General features: G+C 33.4%; 2 protein-coding genes and 1 pseudogene across 3 annotated transcripts; 2 read left to right on the forward strand and 1 right to left on the reverse strand.

The window, feature by feature from the left end:
* The first annotated feature begins 4,191 nt into the window (after positions 1 to 4,191).
* LOC150028703 (uncharacterized) lies at positions 4,192 to 12,381 on the forward strand (annotated as a pseudogene).
* LOC150028704 (uncharacterized) lies at positions 7,825 to 11,395 on the reverse strand. Its single transcript, XM_090300664.1, has 3 exons — positions 10,759 to 11,395; positions 8,241 to 8,420; positions 7,825 to 7,880 (listed from the first exon to the last, which is right to left on the reverse strand). The coding sequence occupies exons 1-3, from the start codon at positions 11,393 to 11,395 to the stop codon at positions 7,825 to 7,827; spliced, it is 873 nt and encodes a 290-aa protein (XP_090156790.1).
* Positions 12,382 to 17,430: 5,049 nt separating the features above from the next.
* Positions 17,431 to 20,501, forward strand: LOC137806684 (adenosine/AMP deaminase family protein). 2 transcript variants are annotated; one of them, XM_068606919.1, is made up of 11 exons: positions 17,431 to 17,685; positions 17,761 to 17,831; positions 18,124 to 18,215; positions 18,281 to 18,340; positions 18,426 to 18,665; positions 18,747 to 18,823; positions 18,911 to 18,980; positions 19,057 to 19,170; positions 19,494 to 19,560; positions 19,971 to 20,075; positions 20,164 to 20,501. In XM_068606919.1, exons 1-11 carry the CDS (start codon positions 17,609 to 17,611, stop codon positions 20,286 to 20,288), a joined length of 1,098 nt encoding a protein of 365 aa, XP_068463020.1. In that variant the 5' UTR covers positions 17,431 to 17,608; the 3' UTR covers positions 20,289 to 20,501. The 2 variants fall into 2 exon arrangements, with proteins under 2 accessions (XP_068463020.1, XP_068463019.1); XM_068606918.2 differs by having other exon boundaries at positions 17,472 to 17,685; positions 18,426 to 18,823.
* The last annotated feature ends 192 nt before the right edge of the window (positions 20,502 to 20,693 follow it).

A 20,693-nucleotide genomic window follows, 5' to 3' on the forward strand; every position in this document is an offset into this window, starting at 1 on the left:
ATTGAACCAAACAAGCGGAAGGGTTACCGTAAGGTGGAAGGAGAAGTTTTAGCGTTGTAGTGTGGAAGGAGAAACTTGAGCGTCGTACTGTGGAAGAAGAAGCTTAGCACACAGAAGCCGTAGTGCGTAAGAAGAAATGCGGAAGCCGTAATGTGGAAGAAGAAATGCAAAAGTCGTAGTGTGAAAGAAGAAATGTGAAAGTCGTAGTGTGGAAGAAGAAATGCGGTAGCCCTTGTGTTGAAGAAGAAACGCAAAAGCCCTTGTGTGGAAGAAGAAACGCAGAAGTTGTAGTGTCGAAGAAGAAACACAAAAGTGGTAGTGTGGGGGACGAAACAACACGCGAAAGCATTAGGGTTAAATTTTTTTGAATGTTTGAGAGGTTAAAACACTTATTATGTCAGTTAAAATAAAAATGACACAGTAAAAATTTATTATGACAATTCTATCCTAAACAGACAATACAAGAAAACAATAAAATAAAGACCAAAAATAAGCGTCCCTTAGGTGATAGACACTATTAGACTGCACTATAGCGTCCATAAAGGGATGTGAAAAGGACATGCATCAAAGTGTGGGTTATAGAGACGCAAATCAGACACAACTAGATGCAAAGAAGGAAAAATTGAAAAACCCGACGCCCGCATAACCAATGTCCAAAAGTTTTTGCTAGTGCTGGACGAACACTATGACCATAGTTGCACCCATCGCGTCAACGACGTGTGCACGAAGCTTGAGAAAGGGAGTAAGGGCTTGGTCGTCGATGACAATGGAGTAGCCAACATTGGGAATGAGTTTTACCGTCTCTAAGGTTAGGTGGTAGGTACGTTTGAACCCTCGCTTTGTCGTCGTTGGTTGTGTGTGGTACGCACGCAGTGTTGTACGCGTGCGGTCGTTGTAACGATCGGGTTTTGAAACTAACTTTACCAAATTTTTCTCCTCTCTCATTTCACAATCTGATTGCACTCTCTAATTTTTTTCTTTTTTCCCTATCAATCTCACATTTCAGTTGGTGTCATTGAAATCGTAAGGAAATGTTGCTCTCATTTCACTGTCCTTCTCATCTCATTGTCTCTGATTTTCATTCTTTGTGCTTTCAATGGTGCGTCGTAGGTTTTCGAAGTGGCGGTGGTGGTAAAAGTTGAGCTGAGAGCACTGTTGCTATTTTCGCGGTGAGTGAAAGGTTAGTTTAGAAGGTTTTTATTGTGATTTAGGTTTATGTTTATTGTTGTGGTTTTGGTTTGCGCTGATTTTGAGCTACTCAATTGTGTTTACTGTGGTTTGTTTATGTTCAATGATGTTTAAGAAAAATGGAATTATTATAATAAATGGATTCAACATTGAACTAAATCTTTAAGCAAAATGGAACTTAAGTACATAGAAGCTAGGTGTTTAGCACTTCTTCACTGGTTTACCAAGCAGATTTGTGTAACTAATCTGCATAATTTCTTGCTCTATAGAATTTAAATCACATTGTATTAAAAGTTGCAGATATTTGGTAAGGGTTTTGTAGGATGTTGTTGTTTTTGGAAGGTTTCTAAGTGGTTGGTTAAATAAGGGGTTCTCTATTGGTACAAGTAGGGATGATGCAGGGTGTAATAGTAGACACTGCAGGTCAAGCCCATACCAACTTTGCCTTGGTTGCCTTGCTTGTTTTGTTGAGTCCTTACTGTCAAAACAATAATGCTTATATGCATAATGGGATATATATGATTTGGAGTGCCAACTGGTGTGAGTTGCGCAGAGTTTTTTTTAAGGAGGCTTTTGGAGCATATGTTCTTTCTTTGGGTTGTTTTTGGGAGTTTGTTTCTCTTCCAGACAGTTTTGTTGTTGTAGTTTTCATGTTTTTTTATTGCTCTTTGTGGCTTAGGTGTTGTTTAGCAGCTGCCAAAGTGCGGGACTAAGGGGTAGCATAGGCAATGGTGTTTATTGTTCTAGTCTAAGTTGTACCTTGCTGGAAAGTGCTTATTAGAATCTACTAGTTAGATTTTTTTTTTCAGGTTTTAGGAAACCTTATAGGAAAAAAGAGATTAAAGGAAGATGTTAGCGCCAGTTCACAACCCATATGAGTAATGCAACATCGTAATTAGAGGGTGGTAGATGTATGAGAAGTAGGCGATGGAGTCTCTTAGAAGCTTTTATTAATTGAACATCTTGAGCCTGTTTTTTGAGTTGGTTTGATGGGTATCAGTTATGATGCTAAGAGGCTTGTTCCTGGTTAACTGGTATGGTGCAGTGATGGTGGCATTTGGAAGTTTGGAGGGTGGGGTTGGGATGGATTTGTTGGCAGCAAGTGCCTTTTATGCAACTTTTAGGTGCGACAGTTGACATATTCATGTGGCACTTTAGAACATCAACTATGTGCTTAGTTTTGCAGGAATTGGTGTTGATCTAAACTTTCTTTGGGGTAAATAATTTTCCTAACCAGGTTCTGGTAGGATGGTTGGAGCCCAAATCTGATCTGTTTAATCTTTGAGCAGGTAAAGCCTTGTTAGGCACCTCTGCAGGGAGTTCTACCTATGTTTCTAGTTATGAAGCTCTATGTTTTTGTCTCAATCTTGCCAAAAACCAGAGTTGCAAGTGGGTTATAGGAGAAGGACTTAATCTGTGATTTGCTAGGCACGGTATGCTAGTAAACGGCCACCAAATCCTGTCAATTTCTCTCTTACAAGGCTGTAGTTTTTGGAGTTCAAAGAGGAACCAACAGCTATATGCAGAACAAAATTCTCTTTTTATGGTTGTCAAAGAAATCAACAAATCTCTTCCCAAGAGGGATGTTGTTTTGATTTCCTTTGGCAGCAGTAGTAGAGGAGGCAATGCTTTTTGGGAGTATGGAAATGGATGTGGTGGAGGATTCATTTCACAATTCTCACCTCTCTACTGTAACAGAATCTGAGGAGGCAAAGGCATGCTGGCTTTGAGAAGGTTATGGGTCTCTGACAATGCAAGTGTGGATATGAGGGCTTTCGGAATGCGTGAAAATTGGTGAATGGGTGAGAGGAACTTGGAGTCAATATAATTGTAGGTGCTTGTACACTAAGCTTTCAGTAAGCTACAAAATTCCCTCAAAAGGGGATCGCACGTGTTGTTTTTTTTTCAGGTTTATTAGGCTTTTTAGTTTGTTGTCCAATAGGCAGTAGTGTTCCTCAAGGTTATTGTCGAATTGTTCACTTCACATACTTAGGAGATGGGGCCATCAAGGATAAGAAACACAAGTAGAAAGCAAAGACATAACAAATTCTTTAAACATCCTATAATACTAGTTACATAAAGATGAAATCAAACAATCATAAAATATTAGTTATCTATCATAAATGCTTGCTTACCAATCATAAAATATTATTCATAAACTATTGTAAAATAAAAACATAGGTAAAAAAAAAGGACCATAAAACAAAGAGAAGAATGTATATCAGAATTAAGACATCATCAACTAGACAGATTTAATATACCTCCAAAATGTGCAGCAACAAGTATTTGAAACGGAAAAAAAGTCCATGAGTGGATTTATCAAAAAAATTATTTCAGAGAAAGAAATAGAAAAATATGTTCAAAAGAAAAGAAAAATGAAAATTAATAGCTAAATTAATAGTTTATTTCCAAAATACAAATTTTCAAACCTTATCGTGTCGTTGCTTTACAAAGCCAATTATATCTTCATTATCACTTTTTTTTGTTATATACAATAAATACAATGAAGTAAAGAAATATATGTTGACTATAATCTATTATATGGTGATGTATAATTTTTATAGTTTCTTTTAAATCCATGAACACAACTACTTTAATTTTTTAATTACTAATCATTTCTATGAATGTAAAAATCCATGATCAAATTTATAATTAGTCTATTCAAATTAGTACAAATAAACTAAACCATTTTGAGTATTTAATAAAAAATAGAAAAAAAGTATTCTAGTTAAAATCTTCATCATGGCTTTGTAGATTCATTTATTTGCATTTGTGTTTTCAATTGTTTTTCTTTTTTGTCAGGTATAATATGTTGTTTAAATGTTTTGTTATGGTTATGATTTATTTATAAATTTCAATTAGAGACATATTCTTAAATGATGTTAGGTGGTCTTTAGATTAGTGGGACCAACTAGGTTAGGAAGAGCCTTGGAAATGTTTAAATGTTTTGTATGTAGATAAATGATGTTTTATGCGTATGTCATTTGGTAATGAACATGCAGAATAATGGATTGAGGTTGGATGTATGACATGCTTGATCCTTCAAGGAGACTTAGGCAAGAGTTCATGTGGAGTTCATGATTTTGTTTCAAAGGAAATGGAGCAAGTTTTTTATACAAAAGATGGAGGGATAAGGTTTCCTTGTGTCAAATGTGATTGTGTGAAAATCCTTAAATCTTCTCTTGTGAGGGCTCATTTTCTACAATATGGCTTTAAACCAAACTACTACGTATGTTTTATCATGGAGAAGAGTGGCCAAATGATGATAACTTACTGCATGCTTCAAGCAGCCATGGTCAAAGCAATGTTGATCAGTTTGAGTTATTAAACGATATGGTGAATGATGCATATATGCATGTAGCAGATATAACAACTTGTTATCAGAACTTGGACAATGACAGAATGTTTAACGAACACTCCCCTAATGCAGAGACACATAAGTTTTATGATATCTTAGCATGTGGAAATGAACCCATTTATGATGGAGCAACCGAGTCAAGATTATCAATAGCCATTCGACTTCTGGTTGTTAGAACCAATTGGCTTGCTCCCGAGAAGTGTTTAGATTACTTCATAAAAATGTTAAATGATGTAGTTCCAAAACAAAAGTGCCTACCGAAGAATTACTATGAGGCAAAAAAAGTTGTGTCTACTCTTAGGTTGAAGACTCAAAAGATTGATTGTTGTGAAGCAGGATGCATGTTATATTACAAGGATGATATTGAATTAACTGAATGCAAATTTTGTAGTCTTCCAAGGTATTTTCCTCTGAAGGGTCAAAAGAGAAGATACAAAAATGTCCCAATCAAAAGAATGTTTTATTTGCCAATCATACCAAGATTACAAACACTGTATACATCAATGGAATCTGCAAGCCAAATGAGATGACATTTTGAAAATAAAAATGACGATGGTCTATTGCGACATCCATGTGATGGGAAAGCCTGGAAACACTTTGATAGTGTATACCCAGATTTTTCTGTTGACCCATGTCATGTAAGATTAGGTTTATGTTCAGATGGGTTCACTCCTTACATCCAAGCTTCAACATCTCCGTATTCTTATTGGCCTGTATTTGTGACTCCTTATAACCTACCCCCTGAAATGTGTATGACTAAACCATACATGTTTCTAACTTGTATTATACCTAGTCCAAGTAACCCAACCAAAAAAATTGATGTGTACTTGCAGCCTCTTATTGATGAGCTCCAACAATTGTGGAATGGGGGCGTTTTAACCTATGATATCTCCAGTAAAGAGAACTTTCTCATGCGAGCTTGCTTGATGTGGACAATCAATGATTTTCCAGCATATGGCATGTTGTCTGGATGGGGAACTAAAGGTAAGTTAGCATGTCCTTATTGTATGGAGGACAAAAAAGCTTTCACATTGAACCATAGGGGAAAAAGTTCTTGGTTTGACTGTCATCAACAATTCTTGCCACAAAATCACCCTTTCAGGAGAAGTCAAAAGAGGTTCTTCAAAAACAAATTTGAATTGGATGGTTCACCTTATTTGTTGAATGGGGAGCAATTATGGGAGTTTCTTTGTGACTTTCCGAATGTAATTGATGGTCCATTTGAAACAGTGCATGGCTTGGACAATATCATAATTGGACAAAAAGATCCATATTCTGGGATCTTCCATATTGGAAATACAATTTGTTGAGACATAACCTTGATGTGATGCACATAGAAAAGAACTTTTTTGACAATGTCTTTAACACTGTCATGGATGTTAAAGGTAAAACCAAAGATAATGAAAAGAAAAGAATGGATGTCGCTGAATACTGTTTACATGGAGACTTGGAATTAGTGCAATTACAAAACGGGAAGTTAGCAAAGCCAAAAGCTAATTACACGTTCACAACCAAAGATGCAAAAGCAATTTACAAATGGATAACTGAGCTAAAGATGTCGGATGGTTATGCCTCTAACATTGGAAGGTGTGTTAATCTTGACAAAGGAAATTTGCATGGCATGAAAAGTCATGATTGTTACGTTTTCATGGAGTGCTTACTCCCAATTGCATTCCGGTCATTACCTGAATTTGTGTGGACTGCAATTGCTTAAATAAGACAACTTTTTAGAGATTTATGTTCAAATACATTGAGGATGGATGATTTAGTTCGGATGTTAGAAAATATACCAATCATTTTATGTAAGTTAGAACGAATCTTCCCACTGGGCTTTTTTTATTCAATGGAACACCTTGTTATTCATCTTCCTATGGAAGTATTAAAAGGAAAAGAAAGAAAGAATAGGGTAAATCCCTTGTGTATATTGAACACATAGGGTTATATTTATATAGGAAAAGAAACATATGGGCTAAGCCCATTACATAAATAGAGATATTTAGTAATATCTATAATATCTCATAATATCTAATTATATCTAACACTCCACCTCAAACTGGTGCATATAGATCATATGTACCTAGCTTGTTACAAATATAATCAATCCAAGGCCATCGTAAGGATTTAGTAAAAATATCTGCTAATTGATTATTTGAATTAACAAACTCAATTTTTATATCTCTCGATATAATCTTTTGTCGAATGAAATGACAATCAATCTTAATATGTTTGGCCCTTTCATGAAAAACTGGATTTGAGCTAATATGAAGAGCAACCTGATTATCACATATAAGTATCATTTGAGTGACCTCTCCAAATTGTAATTCTTTAAGTAACTGTTTAAGCCAAATAAGCTCACAAGTAGCTGAGGCCATAGCTCTATATTCTGCTTCTGCACTAGATCTCGCCACAACACTTTGTTTCTTGCTCTTCCAAGAGATCAAGTTATCACCAATGGAGACACAATAACCGGAAGTTGATCTTCTATCAGATGGAGATCCTGCCCAATCAACATCTAAATAACAAATGACTTTAGTATGGTTATTATGACCATATAACTAACCTTTTCCAGGAGAGCCTTGAATGTACTTCAGTATACGAATGATTGCATTCCAATGATCTTCACATGGAGAATTAAGAAATTGACTCACCACACTGAGTGCAAAGAAAATATCAGGACGAGTAACAATGAGATAGTTCAATTTTCCAACTAATCTCCTGTACTTCTCAGGATCTGAAAGAGGCTTCCCCTGATTGGATAGAAGCTTGACATTTGGATCCATGGGAGTATCAACAAATTTCGAATTCATCAACCCAATTTCCTCCAAAATATCCAATGCATATTTTCTTTGAGAGATAACAATACCAGTGTTGGATTGTGCTACCTCAATCCCTAAGAAATATCTGAGTTTGCCAAGATCTTTGGTCTGGAAGTTTTGACAAAGGTGTTGTTTTACTTGTGAGATGTCATGGTGATCACTGCCTGTAAGAACAATGTCATCAACATATACTACAAGATAGATACATCCAACACTCGAGTGACGATAAAAAACTGAATGATCTGCTTCACTACGAGTCATACCAAACTGTTGAACAACATTGCTAAATTTTCCATACCAAGCCCTAGGAGACTGCTTGAGGCCATATAAGGATTTCCGAAAACGACATACCAATCCAGAAGACTCCCCCTGAGCAACAAAACCGGGAGGTTGCTCCATATAAATTTCTTCATGCAAATCCCCATTAAGAAAGAGATTTTTGACATCCAGTTGATTAATAGGTCATTGTTGAATAGCAGCCATGGCTATGAATAAGCGAACAGAAGCCATCTTTGCCACTGGAGAAAAAGTATCACCATAGTCTAAATCAAAAATTTGGGTATAACCCTTAGCCACAAGACGAGCTTTGAGACGATCAATAGTACCATCAGGACCAACTTTGATATAAAAAATCCACCTGCAACCAACAACAAATTTCCTAGATGGTAAAGGAACAAGTTCCAAAGTTCCACTATTCTGAAGTGCAATCATTTCATCAAGCATGGCCTGACGCCAACCAGGATGAGCTAAGGCATCAGCTACAGATTTTGGAATGGATACAGACAAAATAAACGAAACGCAAGTATAAAAGGGTTGAGATAGTCTATGGTAACTCAAAGCAGTATAATGTGGAGAGGGATTACGAGTAGAACGTATACCTTTACAGATAGCAATAGGAACATCAGGTTCAACTGTCGAAGTCGAAGGGGGATGAGGTGTTGGCACTAGAAGAGAGTCATTTGATGAATGATGACACGTTTGACGATGAATATACACCTGAAGAGTTGGTGGCAATGGTGAATCTTTAGGTGCACTAGGCACAACAAGAGGAATATCAACTTGATTAGATGAAGAAATAGAAGGAGAAGGATAAGACTTAAAGTAAAGAGAAGATTCACTAAAGGTGACATCCGCATAAATAAAATAACGGTTTAGAGAAGGTGAGAAACATTTATATCCTTTTTGTGATCTAGTGAACCCTAAAAAGACACATTTGTGTGACTTAGGAGATAATTTATCAAGACCGGGACTAAAATTATGAACAAAGCATATGGACTCAAAAACTTTGGGAGGTAAAGAGTGGAAAAGGTCATGTGGAAATAAAATAGAATGAGGAATTTTGTTATCTAAAACTGAAGATGGCATGTGATTAATGAGATAGCATGCACTAAGAACATCATCACCCCAAAAACGTTGAGGAACATCCCCATGGATTAAAATAGTATGAGTTGTTTCAACAAGATGTTTATTCTTACGCCCAGCTACCCCCATTTTGTTGAGGTGTATAAGCACATGAAGTTTGATGAAGAATACCATGAAAAGCCATAAAATTTTTAAAAGAACGAGAAAGATACTCACGTCCATTGTCACTGCGCAAAATGCGAATGGAAATTCCAAATTGATTTTTAATTTCATTGTAAAATATTTGAAATATTAAAAAAACTCAAAACGGTTTTTCATTAAAAACACCCAAGTACATCTTGAATAATCATCAATAAAAGTAACAAAATACTGAAATCCTAAATTAGACTTAATACGACTTGGTCCCCAAATGTCAGAGTGAACTAAGGCAAAAGAAGATGAAGCACGTTGTGAGACACTACTAGGAAAAGAACTATGAATGTGTTTCCCTAACTGACACGACTCACACGATAAACTAGACAAACTTGGAACAAGCTGCTACATCTTGGCAAGACTAGGATGACCCAACCGAGCATGAATGAGAGATGGAGAATCCATAATCGCGCCAACATGTGTAGAGATCTGTAGTTGATAAAGTCCATGAGACTCACATTCGGTGTCAATAATTCGTTTCGAACTCCGGTCCTCTAAAGAAACATAATCTTTGGTAAAAGAAATAACACAATCGAGGGAACGAGTGAGACGACTAATGGATAATAAGTTAAATGAAGACACAGGGACATAAAGAACATTATAAATAGATAAAGAAGGAAAAAGGTTAATAGTACCAACACCATGTTATGGTACCTGATATCCATTGGCCATGGTAACTGAAGGTAAATTGTTGAACCAAGTAGTGTTCAAGCTTTGAAGAATCCAAACCCTTTGAAGGATGTTGAAGCCTTTGCTGGGCTTGGTGTTGCTGTGCTGGTTTAGCTTAACTCTGTGGTAGTTTATATGTTGTAATCCACCCTTTGATTAAATCTAAGATTTGTGAAAGTAAAATGTTTTCAAACTAAGTTAAAACAACTGATTGTTTTGTCGAAACAACCGATTGTTTATACTTAAGTGTTTTGAGAAAAAGATTGAAAACTGTTTTTAAAATGGTTGAACTGTTAAGAACCAAAACAACCGATTGATTCGAGGAAACAACCGATTGTTTGTTTTCGGACCATAACAGAAAAACTATTTTCTCTTTGACTGAGCTTTAAATGTTTTAACTGCTTACGCTCCAGTCATTAAATGCTTTGACCAATCTTTTAATGCAATTTAAGAGTTTGTTAAGATTTGATAACAAACTACATCTTTGAATAAATTCAGAAAAACAGATTTGACAATTAATCTTTGACAAGTTTTTGCTAAGAGTTTTTTAGTTTTTCAAAGAGCTAAGATTTTTAAGAGTGTGTGATTGATCAAAGTTGTGGGATAGGATTCTGCTTGTATTGATTTCAGATTATCTTCTGTAACAAGTGTAATCCTTGTACTCTCTGTAAAAACAAGTTTCGTTTCTGTGTTTGCTAAGATTGGTTGTGTGTTCTTGAGGGGATCAAGATCAGCAATCTTGGTGTAGGTGTGTTGACCAAGCAGAGTGTGTTTCTTGAGGTGTTCAAGGTCATTTTCTTGGTTGTTGTGTAAGTGATCAAGGTGTGATTGCTTAGTGGATTTCCTCAAGGTTTTGAGAAGACTGGATGTAGCTCTGGATTTGGAGTGAACCAGTATAAACAACTGTGTACAATCTCTCTATCCCTATCTCTTTAAATTCAGTTTTGTCATTTGATAACTGGTATAAACAACCGATTGTTTTTCCAGTATTGTGCATTTGCTTTATGTTTTGAAAAACTGATTTCTTAATCAAGGTTTTATTGAAGTATTTTTATTCTAGGCTTAAAAGTTTACGAAAATCTTTCTTAAACAATTCACTCCCCCTCTCGTTTAAGGCCATATATTCTAACAAATAACCCATAGTAGATAGGGAAGAGAAAAAATATTGATTACCAGTAATGTGATCTGTGGCACCTGAATCTAGAACCCAAGGGCCAAGGGAAGTAGAGTGAGTGAGACCAACAAAAGATGTACCTGAATGTGCAACAGAAGCCGTGGAACTAGAGTTCTGACGATCCTCATACCATTTAAGAAATTCATTGAAAATAGCAGGTTGACCTAGGGTATCAATTGAAGTATGGTCCACAGTAGAAGGTTGCACAGGAGCAGTTTGAGCAACAACAACAGATTTAGGAGGACGACCATGTAAGGCATAACATCTGTCAATTTTGTGGCCAAGTTTGCCACAATGGTCACACTTGTGACGCCCTTTGCCCGACTTGTGAGGGCGAGTACGATCATTATGCTGAGAGACTAAAGTAGAAGAGTCATCAACATGAGATGTTATATCAGTGGTGTGTTTACCTAACACACACAGAAGGGTAGAACAAGTGGAAGTAAAATTGGGCACGATAGGAAATCCCAAAATTTGGTCACGAACATGAGAATAATCATCAGGAAGGCCATGTAAACCCAATAACATGAAGAACTTGGATCCTTGTTCTAGTTCTTGAGAAGGAGTGAGGACAGGAGGTAATAACTCATTAAAATCATGAAGAAGAGCATGAAGCTTACCTAGATATTCCGCCATTGTACCATCAAGACGTTTGGGAGCAACAATTGTGAGGAGATTTTGACATACACCATAAAGACGTTGAGTATCATTGGTGTATAATAATTTTGCTTGTTCCCAAACTTCTAAAGATGTCTCATAGGTACGAAAAATTTGTTTCAAAGATGAGTGAATAGTAGATTTGATAACAATGCATAATTGAGCATCAACTTTTAACCAACGAGAAACCTCATTTTCAGCAACATTAGGATGGGTAAGATGATAAACATAACATTGACTCTTAAGGCATAACTTAATATCTGAAGGCATAGTGGCAATGGAAGCGAAAGAAGCCATAGTGGCAACAGGAAAGATGAAGGCTCTGGCAGCGATTCTGACGGCATCTTCGGCGGCGGTTTCGGCGAGATTCCGACGATGGTGCGGTGGTGACGACTCCGATGAGACGGTGGGGCGGTGGCTGGAAAATTCCAATGAATAGTGGGTTCACCAAAAAAATTGAACCTTAACCCTATGCTCTAGATACCATATTAAAGGGAAAAGAAATAATAGGATAAATCATTTGTGTATATTGAACACATAGGGTTATGTTTATATAGGAAAAGAAACATATGGGCTAAGCCCATTACATAAATAGAGATATATAGTAATATCTATAATATCTCATAATATTTAATTATATATAATAATATCTAACAGGAAACAATCCTTGGAGGTCCAGTTCAATAATTCTTTTGAAAGGTACAAACATGTAATTATTTTTCAATGTTAACCATTCCATGCTAAACATGTAATTCTTCTTTGTTCTAGGATGATTAGAGATGCAAAGCGATCAGTTGGTAATTTAGCAAGGGTCGAAAGTTCAATTTATGCATTCTACTTACACAGGGAGGTCACATATTTTTGCTCACATTATTTTTAAATCAGATAGTTTGTTGTCAAACACAACTTTGAGAAATGAGCCTCGAGTTAGTTCAAAAGAGGATGACACTTGGATATTGCACTAGGCCTGGTAAATATTACTCATTCCTTATGTGTAAGAAATTATATGTAATTCAATTCAGATGTATAAGACATAAATTCTTTGTAACCATAAGACCTTTCTCAGGAATGTAAATATGAACGACTTATTGAACCAGATGAATTATTCCTCGTCACTCACACAAACAAGAAGGGTGATTGGGTAGATGGTCGTTCCCGAGAGACTTATGTAAGCAATTATTTTGTTTTAAATTTAATACTTCACTAAATTTTTAAATGTAAATTACTAACATTTTTTATTTCCTTTACTCCTAGGAAACCTATCATGAGCGGTTGAGGATGTGATCAGGGAGTTCAGAACGATCAACTCCTGGTATCTCTCCCATTGATGAAAAATAAAGCTTCAGTGCTGGAAAGATGTTGCTGGAGGGAAGAGTAGAGATAAAGTTTATGGCACTGGGGATTTGGTTGCTAACTTCCGCCATGGTGCCCCATCCCTCACTCAACCCTCTGTATTAGCTTCTAGTATTGATCATGATGATCAACTAGTTGAGAATGCACAACTTAAACAACAAATATTATAAGCAAATGCAAAAGCAGACATGGCTGATAAGAGGAGTGCACAATTAGAGGACACAGTGAGGTTAATGCAACAACAATTAGCTATGATGATGGAAAAATATGTTGCAGACACTTCAACAAGTACTAGTCAGGTCCACCCCCACTATGCCGAAAACTTTGATGATCACCATGTTCCTTGATTACCACTTCTACTGTAAGTTAAATTACTTGCTCATTCTGTTCTATATTTTATATTAGTAAATACATTTTTATTTCATTTTAATTATTGTTATTTTTTACACGTACTTTCCATTATTTTCATTGCTCACTCAGTCTTATGCTTTGGGAAACATCATATGTATTAAATTGAAGACTTTTTTTAACTATGTAATATTGACATAATATTCGTACTTCTTTCAGTTAGTACATTCACTTGACAAAAGTACTTCTTACATCCAGAGTGATTGGATGATTGAAAACAGTGACTGAATGATTTAAAATGCATAATGTTTGATATTTGTAAATTTGTAAATGGCTGGATAAGTGATGTTTAAATGTGGATGAAATTTGGATAGGTTATTCTGGATCTGATAATAGAATTATACATGTTATTATGAATGTGAGAATGAGATTCTAAATAAGACCATCAACTCTTTTTTTATGTTATGCACGAGAGTGAGGGTTAATTCCTCACCAAGTCCACTTTTACCATAGCTAGGGTTTATCCCTCTCTAAGTCATAATGAGCTAGCTAGGACTTAGCCCATGCATGTTCATAATGAGTTACAATTTAACAAGGGTCTAACCCTCTCTATGTTAGACTAAGTGAGGGTTTGTCCCTCTCTATTTTAAGAGGAGGCTTGCTCTTAGCAACGAAGAAAATTGCCTTAAACCTTACTCTAACAGTGAGGGTTAGGTCGTCTCTACTAGCTTCAAACTAGAGAAGGTTAAACCTACACCAGTAGCTGCAATCCCACACACAAAGATTAGCGTTCAACCTTTCAGCTTCGCTTGACCAGAGTACATTTAACATCCAAAATCTAACATCCAAAATATTTATTCAAATTTCGAAATTGAAAAACTGTATACCTTTTTGCCTCCAAAATAGTTGGATAATAATTATAAATTAATTATTATCAACTAAATCAATTGCTGAACTTATTAAAAAATATAATTTGATAATTTAGTTACTAAACTACTTTATTTTTATATATTATACTAATAATAATAAACTTAAAAGACAATTGTATTATTATTCATATATTTTTATCTTTTAAAATAAATTAAAAAACTATATAATAATATCTTCACCATAATAAATATTAACTTCTTCACCACATATTTACTCTTATACATAACTATTATTTTAACTACCGATGTTTATTTTTGGGAGTTATATTAAAAAAAAGCCAATAAACATTAATGTTGATGATATATGAGGGTAAATTCTCTATCTAACACCATTTACACTTTTATTCCCTATCTAACACCCTTTTGTTTTTATTTCCCTATATAGCACACTTTTGTTTTTATTTCCCCATCTAGCACTCTTTTATTTTTTATTTCCCTAACTAGCACCATTTAAAAAATAAATAAAAATAATAATAAATTTTTTTTATAATTTTAATTTTGAATGCATTAAAAAATAATTTTTTTAATGTTTAAAATAGTTAGAAATATAATTAATTAATAAAGAAATGATTTTTTATAAAATAAAAAAAGTAATAAATTTAAAATGTTTAGATTAAAATTATTTTTTTTAAGAATGAAGAAAATAAAAAATTAAACCCTACAACAACATAAAAGTTGAATCTATAAACATAAATTAATATTTATTTTTATTATTATTGATGATGTCATCATGTTAATTTTAAGTAAAAAATACAGGACATAATTATAAAAAAAATCAAAGTCAATTAAATAATATTGAAGTGTCTAGCCTAAATTCAAAATCCTAAAAAAAAGATTAAAGCAAATGTTACATTTAATGCTTAAAAATGAGAAAAAAAATGCAAAAATAAATAAGTCTAGAAAATAAAAACAACAACAATAAAATAAAAACAAAAAACATAAATAAATAAAGAATGGCATAAAAAAAATAATAACTAAAAACATAAAAGATATAAAATAAAGGCAAAACAAAATAAGATAAAGATAAAAAATATAAAAAAAATCCAAATAAGATAAATATAAGATGTATAAAACGATACTAAATAAGTATATGTTGATCATAAAAAGGAAAATAAATGAAAGATGATCATTCATTTCATATTTTCTTCAGTTGTACATTAAATAGTTTGTGCGAAATGAAACATATTTAATGACGAGAAGTGCACAATCCAGTAATGTTGGAACATGTTCTTTATGTGTGCCCTAGTGTTTGACAATATGAACATTTTTTTTCTCGATCATATTGTTCTCTTATGTCCATATGAGTCCTTATTCAACTTGTTTTTTTTTTTTATAATTAGGTCATGTATTTTTTACTTGAAATTAAAAGGGTGTTAGATAGGGAAATAAAAACAAAAGGGTGTTAGATAGGAAATAAAAAAAAATGCTAGATTGAAAATAAAAGTTTAAATAGTGTTAGATAGGAAATTACCCTATAAATAAATGCGTGAAGTTATTTATTAGAACTCCTTAATCTTTAATAAAACTTTGAAGTGATTGGACTGGAGGGAATAATTACTTTTAAGTTGTAGAAATGTATAAGTTATGTGCAATAAGGAAACTCACTTAATATTTGTAATAGAAAGTATAAAAAAGGAGATTCTAGGTGGTGGAATTTCCAAAATGTGTTTTCATATTTACACTCTATTTACATTCAAGTGAGTCAATCTGAACTTAGATGGATTTGTGATGATTAGATGTGTTTGTTTTCAATAATTTGTATGGATTAACGAGTGAAGAAAGACGACAAAAGTCAAAATTTGATTAATCACTATTCTATGAAGAAAAACGAATATAATAGTTGGATATGAAATAAATTAATTATTTATAAATATATAAAATAAATTATTTATATTATTAATTTAAATTTTATAATATTATTATATATATAATATATAATATAATTGATTATATGTTAACTTATAACTGTCTATAATTAATTATATAATATAATAAAATTAAAAGTATTAAATATTAATTAAATTTATAAATGTTTAATAATATTATTAATAATAAAAATATGATTATAATATAATAAAAATAAATATATTATTTATAATAAAAAATAAAATTATATAATAATATTAATTACAAAAATAAATATAAAAATAATAGTAATATTTAAATGTTATTTCTTATTTTTTGATGTTAATTATAATCCTAACTCTAATCTTAACCTATAACTTTGTAAATTTATCTTCAACCTAACTCAAATTATAATCTTAACTTCAATTCTAATTTTAATTTTAGTCCTAATCATAATTCTAATTCTAACCTTAACCTTAATTATAATCCTAATCATAACACATAACTCTAATCATAATCCAAACTCTAACCATGACACTAACCTTGTCCTATCCTAATTCTGATTCTAAGCATAATCATAATCTCAATCATAATGTTAATCATAATTCTTACCTTAACTAACGAGAGTCATAATCCTACTCATACCATACACATAATCCTACACTAACTCAAACCCTAAATTTTATTTTCAAATGAAATAAATTATTTTATTCATAATAATTATTATATTTGGATAATGTTAATAATTTGTATTTTTTTTAAATATGTGTACATTTCTTACACAAATTTGAAAAAAAAAATCTATTATATCATATTCATTTTTCATTTTTTTTATATACAACAATGAATTTGTATTCATACATTTTTATTTATTAACAAAATATAATTTCAATCACATTCATTACATTATTCACAAATTTTTATAACTTTTTTCTTCACTTCTTCTACTTTATTTATTTTAATCCAAAGAATCTAATTTTCTTCGAGCTTTTCTTTCAAATAATTTCAAATCCAATCTTTCAAATTCACTTATTAATCTAAACAAAAAAAAAACATAAAAGAATTAACAAGTCATTTAAAATATTGTCTTGCTTTTTTTTTTCATTTTTTATTACACTTCTTGTTCAAAGAGCTTTCTCTCTACATAAACTATATCAAATTCATACAATATTATCTCTTATATTTTTTTTATCATATTTAAAAACAATAAAATTTATTCTTAAAGTATTATTTTTCTCTCCTACATAATTTCTAAAATAAAAAAAACATATAAATAATCTCAAGCATTATTAAACATAGTAAGTAATTTCTCAAATATTGAAAAACCCTTTGAATTATTCTCCAAACTTAATAAAATATATCAAAGGATTAGTGTTTTGTCTTTACCTTTTAAAATAAGTAATTGTTTTAATAAACTAAGTGTGTGTTGGTCTAATTTAGTTATTTAAAAAGTAATTATTTTTCATTTATTTAACTGTAATAATCCGTTTATTAAATTAGTAATTATTTAAAAAAATTAAACAACTTAATTGAATATTCGATTTGAGAGATGAAATGGATGATTTAATATTTGAAGATGTGAGAGAGGAATTGAAGTCAATTAGATAGATGGTTCAAAGAAGGTAGAGTTGTGAGAGAGTTGAATTTACTAGGGTACTACCAGTGCAGGGAGGTTTCTGGTCAAAGTTGAGACGCAAGAGTCTCCTACCCAGTAAGGATGGAGTGGTGCGTGTCAATGCCAAAGATAGAACTACATGCTCACCTCAATGGATCTATCAGAGACAATACACTTCTGTAAGTTCTTTTCATTTACTCTTTATGCCTTTTCCCATTCTCCAACATTCTGAAATTTTGCATTTTTTCTTGCAGAGACCTCGCTAGAGCTTTGGGGGACAAGGGTGTCATAGATTTCTCCCAGGTCGAGCATGTTATTCTTAAAAGTATGCCCCTTTTTCTCCTACATCCTTGTTGTGCTTGAGTTTGGATATGAGTTGTGTTTTGTTGCTTTGCTCATTTTGTTTGCAAAAAAGGGTAGGAGATTCATGACAGTAAAAGAGAAAACAGAATATGACAACGAAAAACGCAAAAGGGGTGGAACCTGAAATTCAAATTTTTTGAATTTATGGACTGTTCCTGATTTTTTTTTAATCTGATGCAAGCAGGACATGGCCCCATATATACCCCATATTTGTGTTTTAAAGTTTGAGTTTGATTACGGCTATTTTAATACAGATGATCGTTCATTAAGTGAGGTATTCAAGTTGTTTGACTTAATCCACATTGTTACTACTGATCACTCGAGTATTACCAGAATTACCAAAGAGGTATGTTATTGTATTATTTCAGTTTTTTTTGCTTTTGCATTTATGCAAGCAACTTGTACAAGCAGGTTGTTGAAGATTTTGCATCTGAGAATGTTGTATATCTGGAGCTGAGAACCACACCAAAGGTAATATGTGGAGCTCAGTTGGTTATTTTGTTTGTTCTTGTTTCCATGGGCTGGATGAGGAAAGTGTTTTCTTAATTATGTGTAGAAAAATGATTCCCTAGGAATGAGCAAACGTTCTTACGTGGATGCTGTAGTGGAAGGTCTAAGAGCTGTCAGTTCAGTAGATGTGGCTTTCATTCCTTCCAGCGAGGAACCTACAAATCTTTCAAGCCCATTACTCTCAGATGCGAGTGATAAATGTAATGGAAACATTAGAAAAAAAATATTTGTTAGGCTTCTCTTGAGCATTGACCGTAGGGAGACAACGGAAGCGGCAATGGAAACGGTAATATTCTATGCAGAAGTATTTTGGGCAAAGTTAAGTCTGTTTGTTACTGACTTGGAGCGCTATACTCATCTGCTACAGGTAATGCTTGCACTGGAAATGAGGCGTTTTGGGGTTGTTGGGATTGACCTCTCTGGGAATCCAGCTGTTGGTGAATGGTATATCAGAGTGATCTTGGACTCTACCGAAGTGATTTATTTTAAGTTTTAAAAATTCATGCTAGAGCCCAGTTTTATCTTTTGTAGGATTACATATCTGCCAGCATTGATATTTGCTCGACAGCAAGGTCTTTATGTGACTCTTCATTGTGGAGAGGTGATTGATCTTTTCTTTGTACCTTTTATCCTGGTGTTTGTCTGGCAGTTTTTTTTCTTTCTGACTGTGTGTTCAGGTATCAAATTCAAAGGAGATACACAATATGCTTGACTTTCTTCCACAGAGGATTGGGCATGCTTGTTTCTTCGAGGAAGAACATTGGAGAAGGCTGAAGTCGTCTAACATTCCGGTTAGACCGTTACTTTAGTTATACTAATGTTAAAGCAACAAAAATGGTAGTGTGTCATGATTTATGTGGTTACAACTTACAAGCACATGCTTTTGTTAGTATTCAGTCAATTAAAAGTTTATACTCGTTCAATTTCTTTTTTGTCAAATTTAATGTTTGATTTGATCTGGAATAAGTGGAGGAGACCACAATCTCTTCCTTTCACTGATTATTCCCTCCAGGGCTTCTGATTGTTGCTAAGTTTGAATTCTTTGTATTGTACAGTCTTTTTACAATTTATAAACAGATGACTTAGATATCGTGTTTTTCATCTTCATTTTCAGGTTGAAATTTGTTTGACATCAAACATTAGAACATTGTCTGTTCCAACGATAGATGCACATCATTTTGGTAGGATCTCTTGTTTATTTTTGAAATTGATGATGACAAATAAAAGAAACTTAGTGTTTGTCCAACTTTATTAATAGGCTTTAAAGTAATTTTAATTTGATTACCATTGGTTTCTGGGGAAGACAATTTTTTTTTAATTTTACTTTTGGTTGATAAAGGAGAGAAGTTTTGGGCTGGCTACAAGCCTACAAGTTTTGATTTTGAAACATACAAAACAACTATACTTACTTTCAGCTTTTCTTTTCCCCCACTTGAAGCTATTTTTCCCGATAGAGCCTGAGAAAAAGTGCCCCTTCTTTTCAAGAGAAGCTGATTCCCTCTTTTCCGAAGCATTCCATGATATTTTAGGGCTTTGATCAGGGAATCAACTTTAGGCAGCCTCTCTTGACATCATGCGTTTGTTGATGCAGTTGATTTATACAATGCAAGACATCCTTTAGTTCTGTGTACTGATGACTCAGGCGTATTTTCTACCAGTCTCTCCAACGAATACAACATTGCTGCTTCCACATTTGGTAAGGTTTCAGTTTTCTCTTGCAGCCAGTGGAATTCAAACTAATAGCTAAACTCTGCTGACTGCTTGTTGGTTTGGCTAATATCTAGGCCTTGGACAGAACGAAATGTTTGAGCTATCAAAGAACTCCATCGAGTTTATATTTGGAGATAATGTAGTAAAGGAGATTTTAAGAAAAACTTTTGATTCAGCAGCAAAGAGTCTGGAATTGTAGGTAGAGTTTTTCACACTGGTGGTATGTATTTGGATTGTTTTGACTTTAAAGTTATAGCGGCTACTACAATGGAAACAACTTGTGGTTTTTCATATTATATTAGAGAATGAGTTAACAGGGGTGGCTGGGATTGGATTGGTCCCTGTATATCAGACAGACCTGGCATTCATTCCAGAAGTGACTCTCCAATGAGACAACTTTATATTTGACCAATTTGAGTGGGCGGCTATGAACTCGTCCACTGTGCCATACAACTGGACAAAATTCTTTTTTGGAGGCTTCAATCCAAACATCCCAATTCAGTACGCCAAACAGCTTAGGCAGTAATCCACAGTATCTTTTAAGTTCATAGACATATGTGAAAGTTAACATAAATTAAATTAAGAGTGAGAAAAAATCTAAATT

Source organism: Phaseolus vulgaris, chromosome 3 (genome assembly GCF_051622355.1).
Source record: "Phaseolus vulgaris cultivar YP4 chromosome 3, ASM5162235v1, whole genome shotgun sequence".
Classification (NCBI taxonomy): Eukaryota; Viridiplantae; Streptophyta; class Magnoliopsida; order Fabales; family Fabaceae; genus Phaseolus; species Phaseolus vulgaris.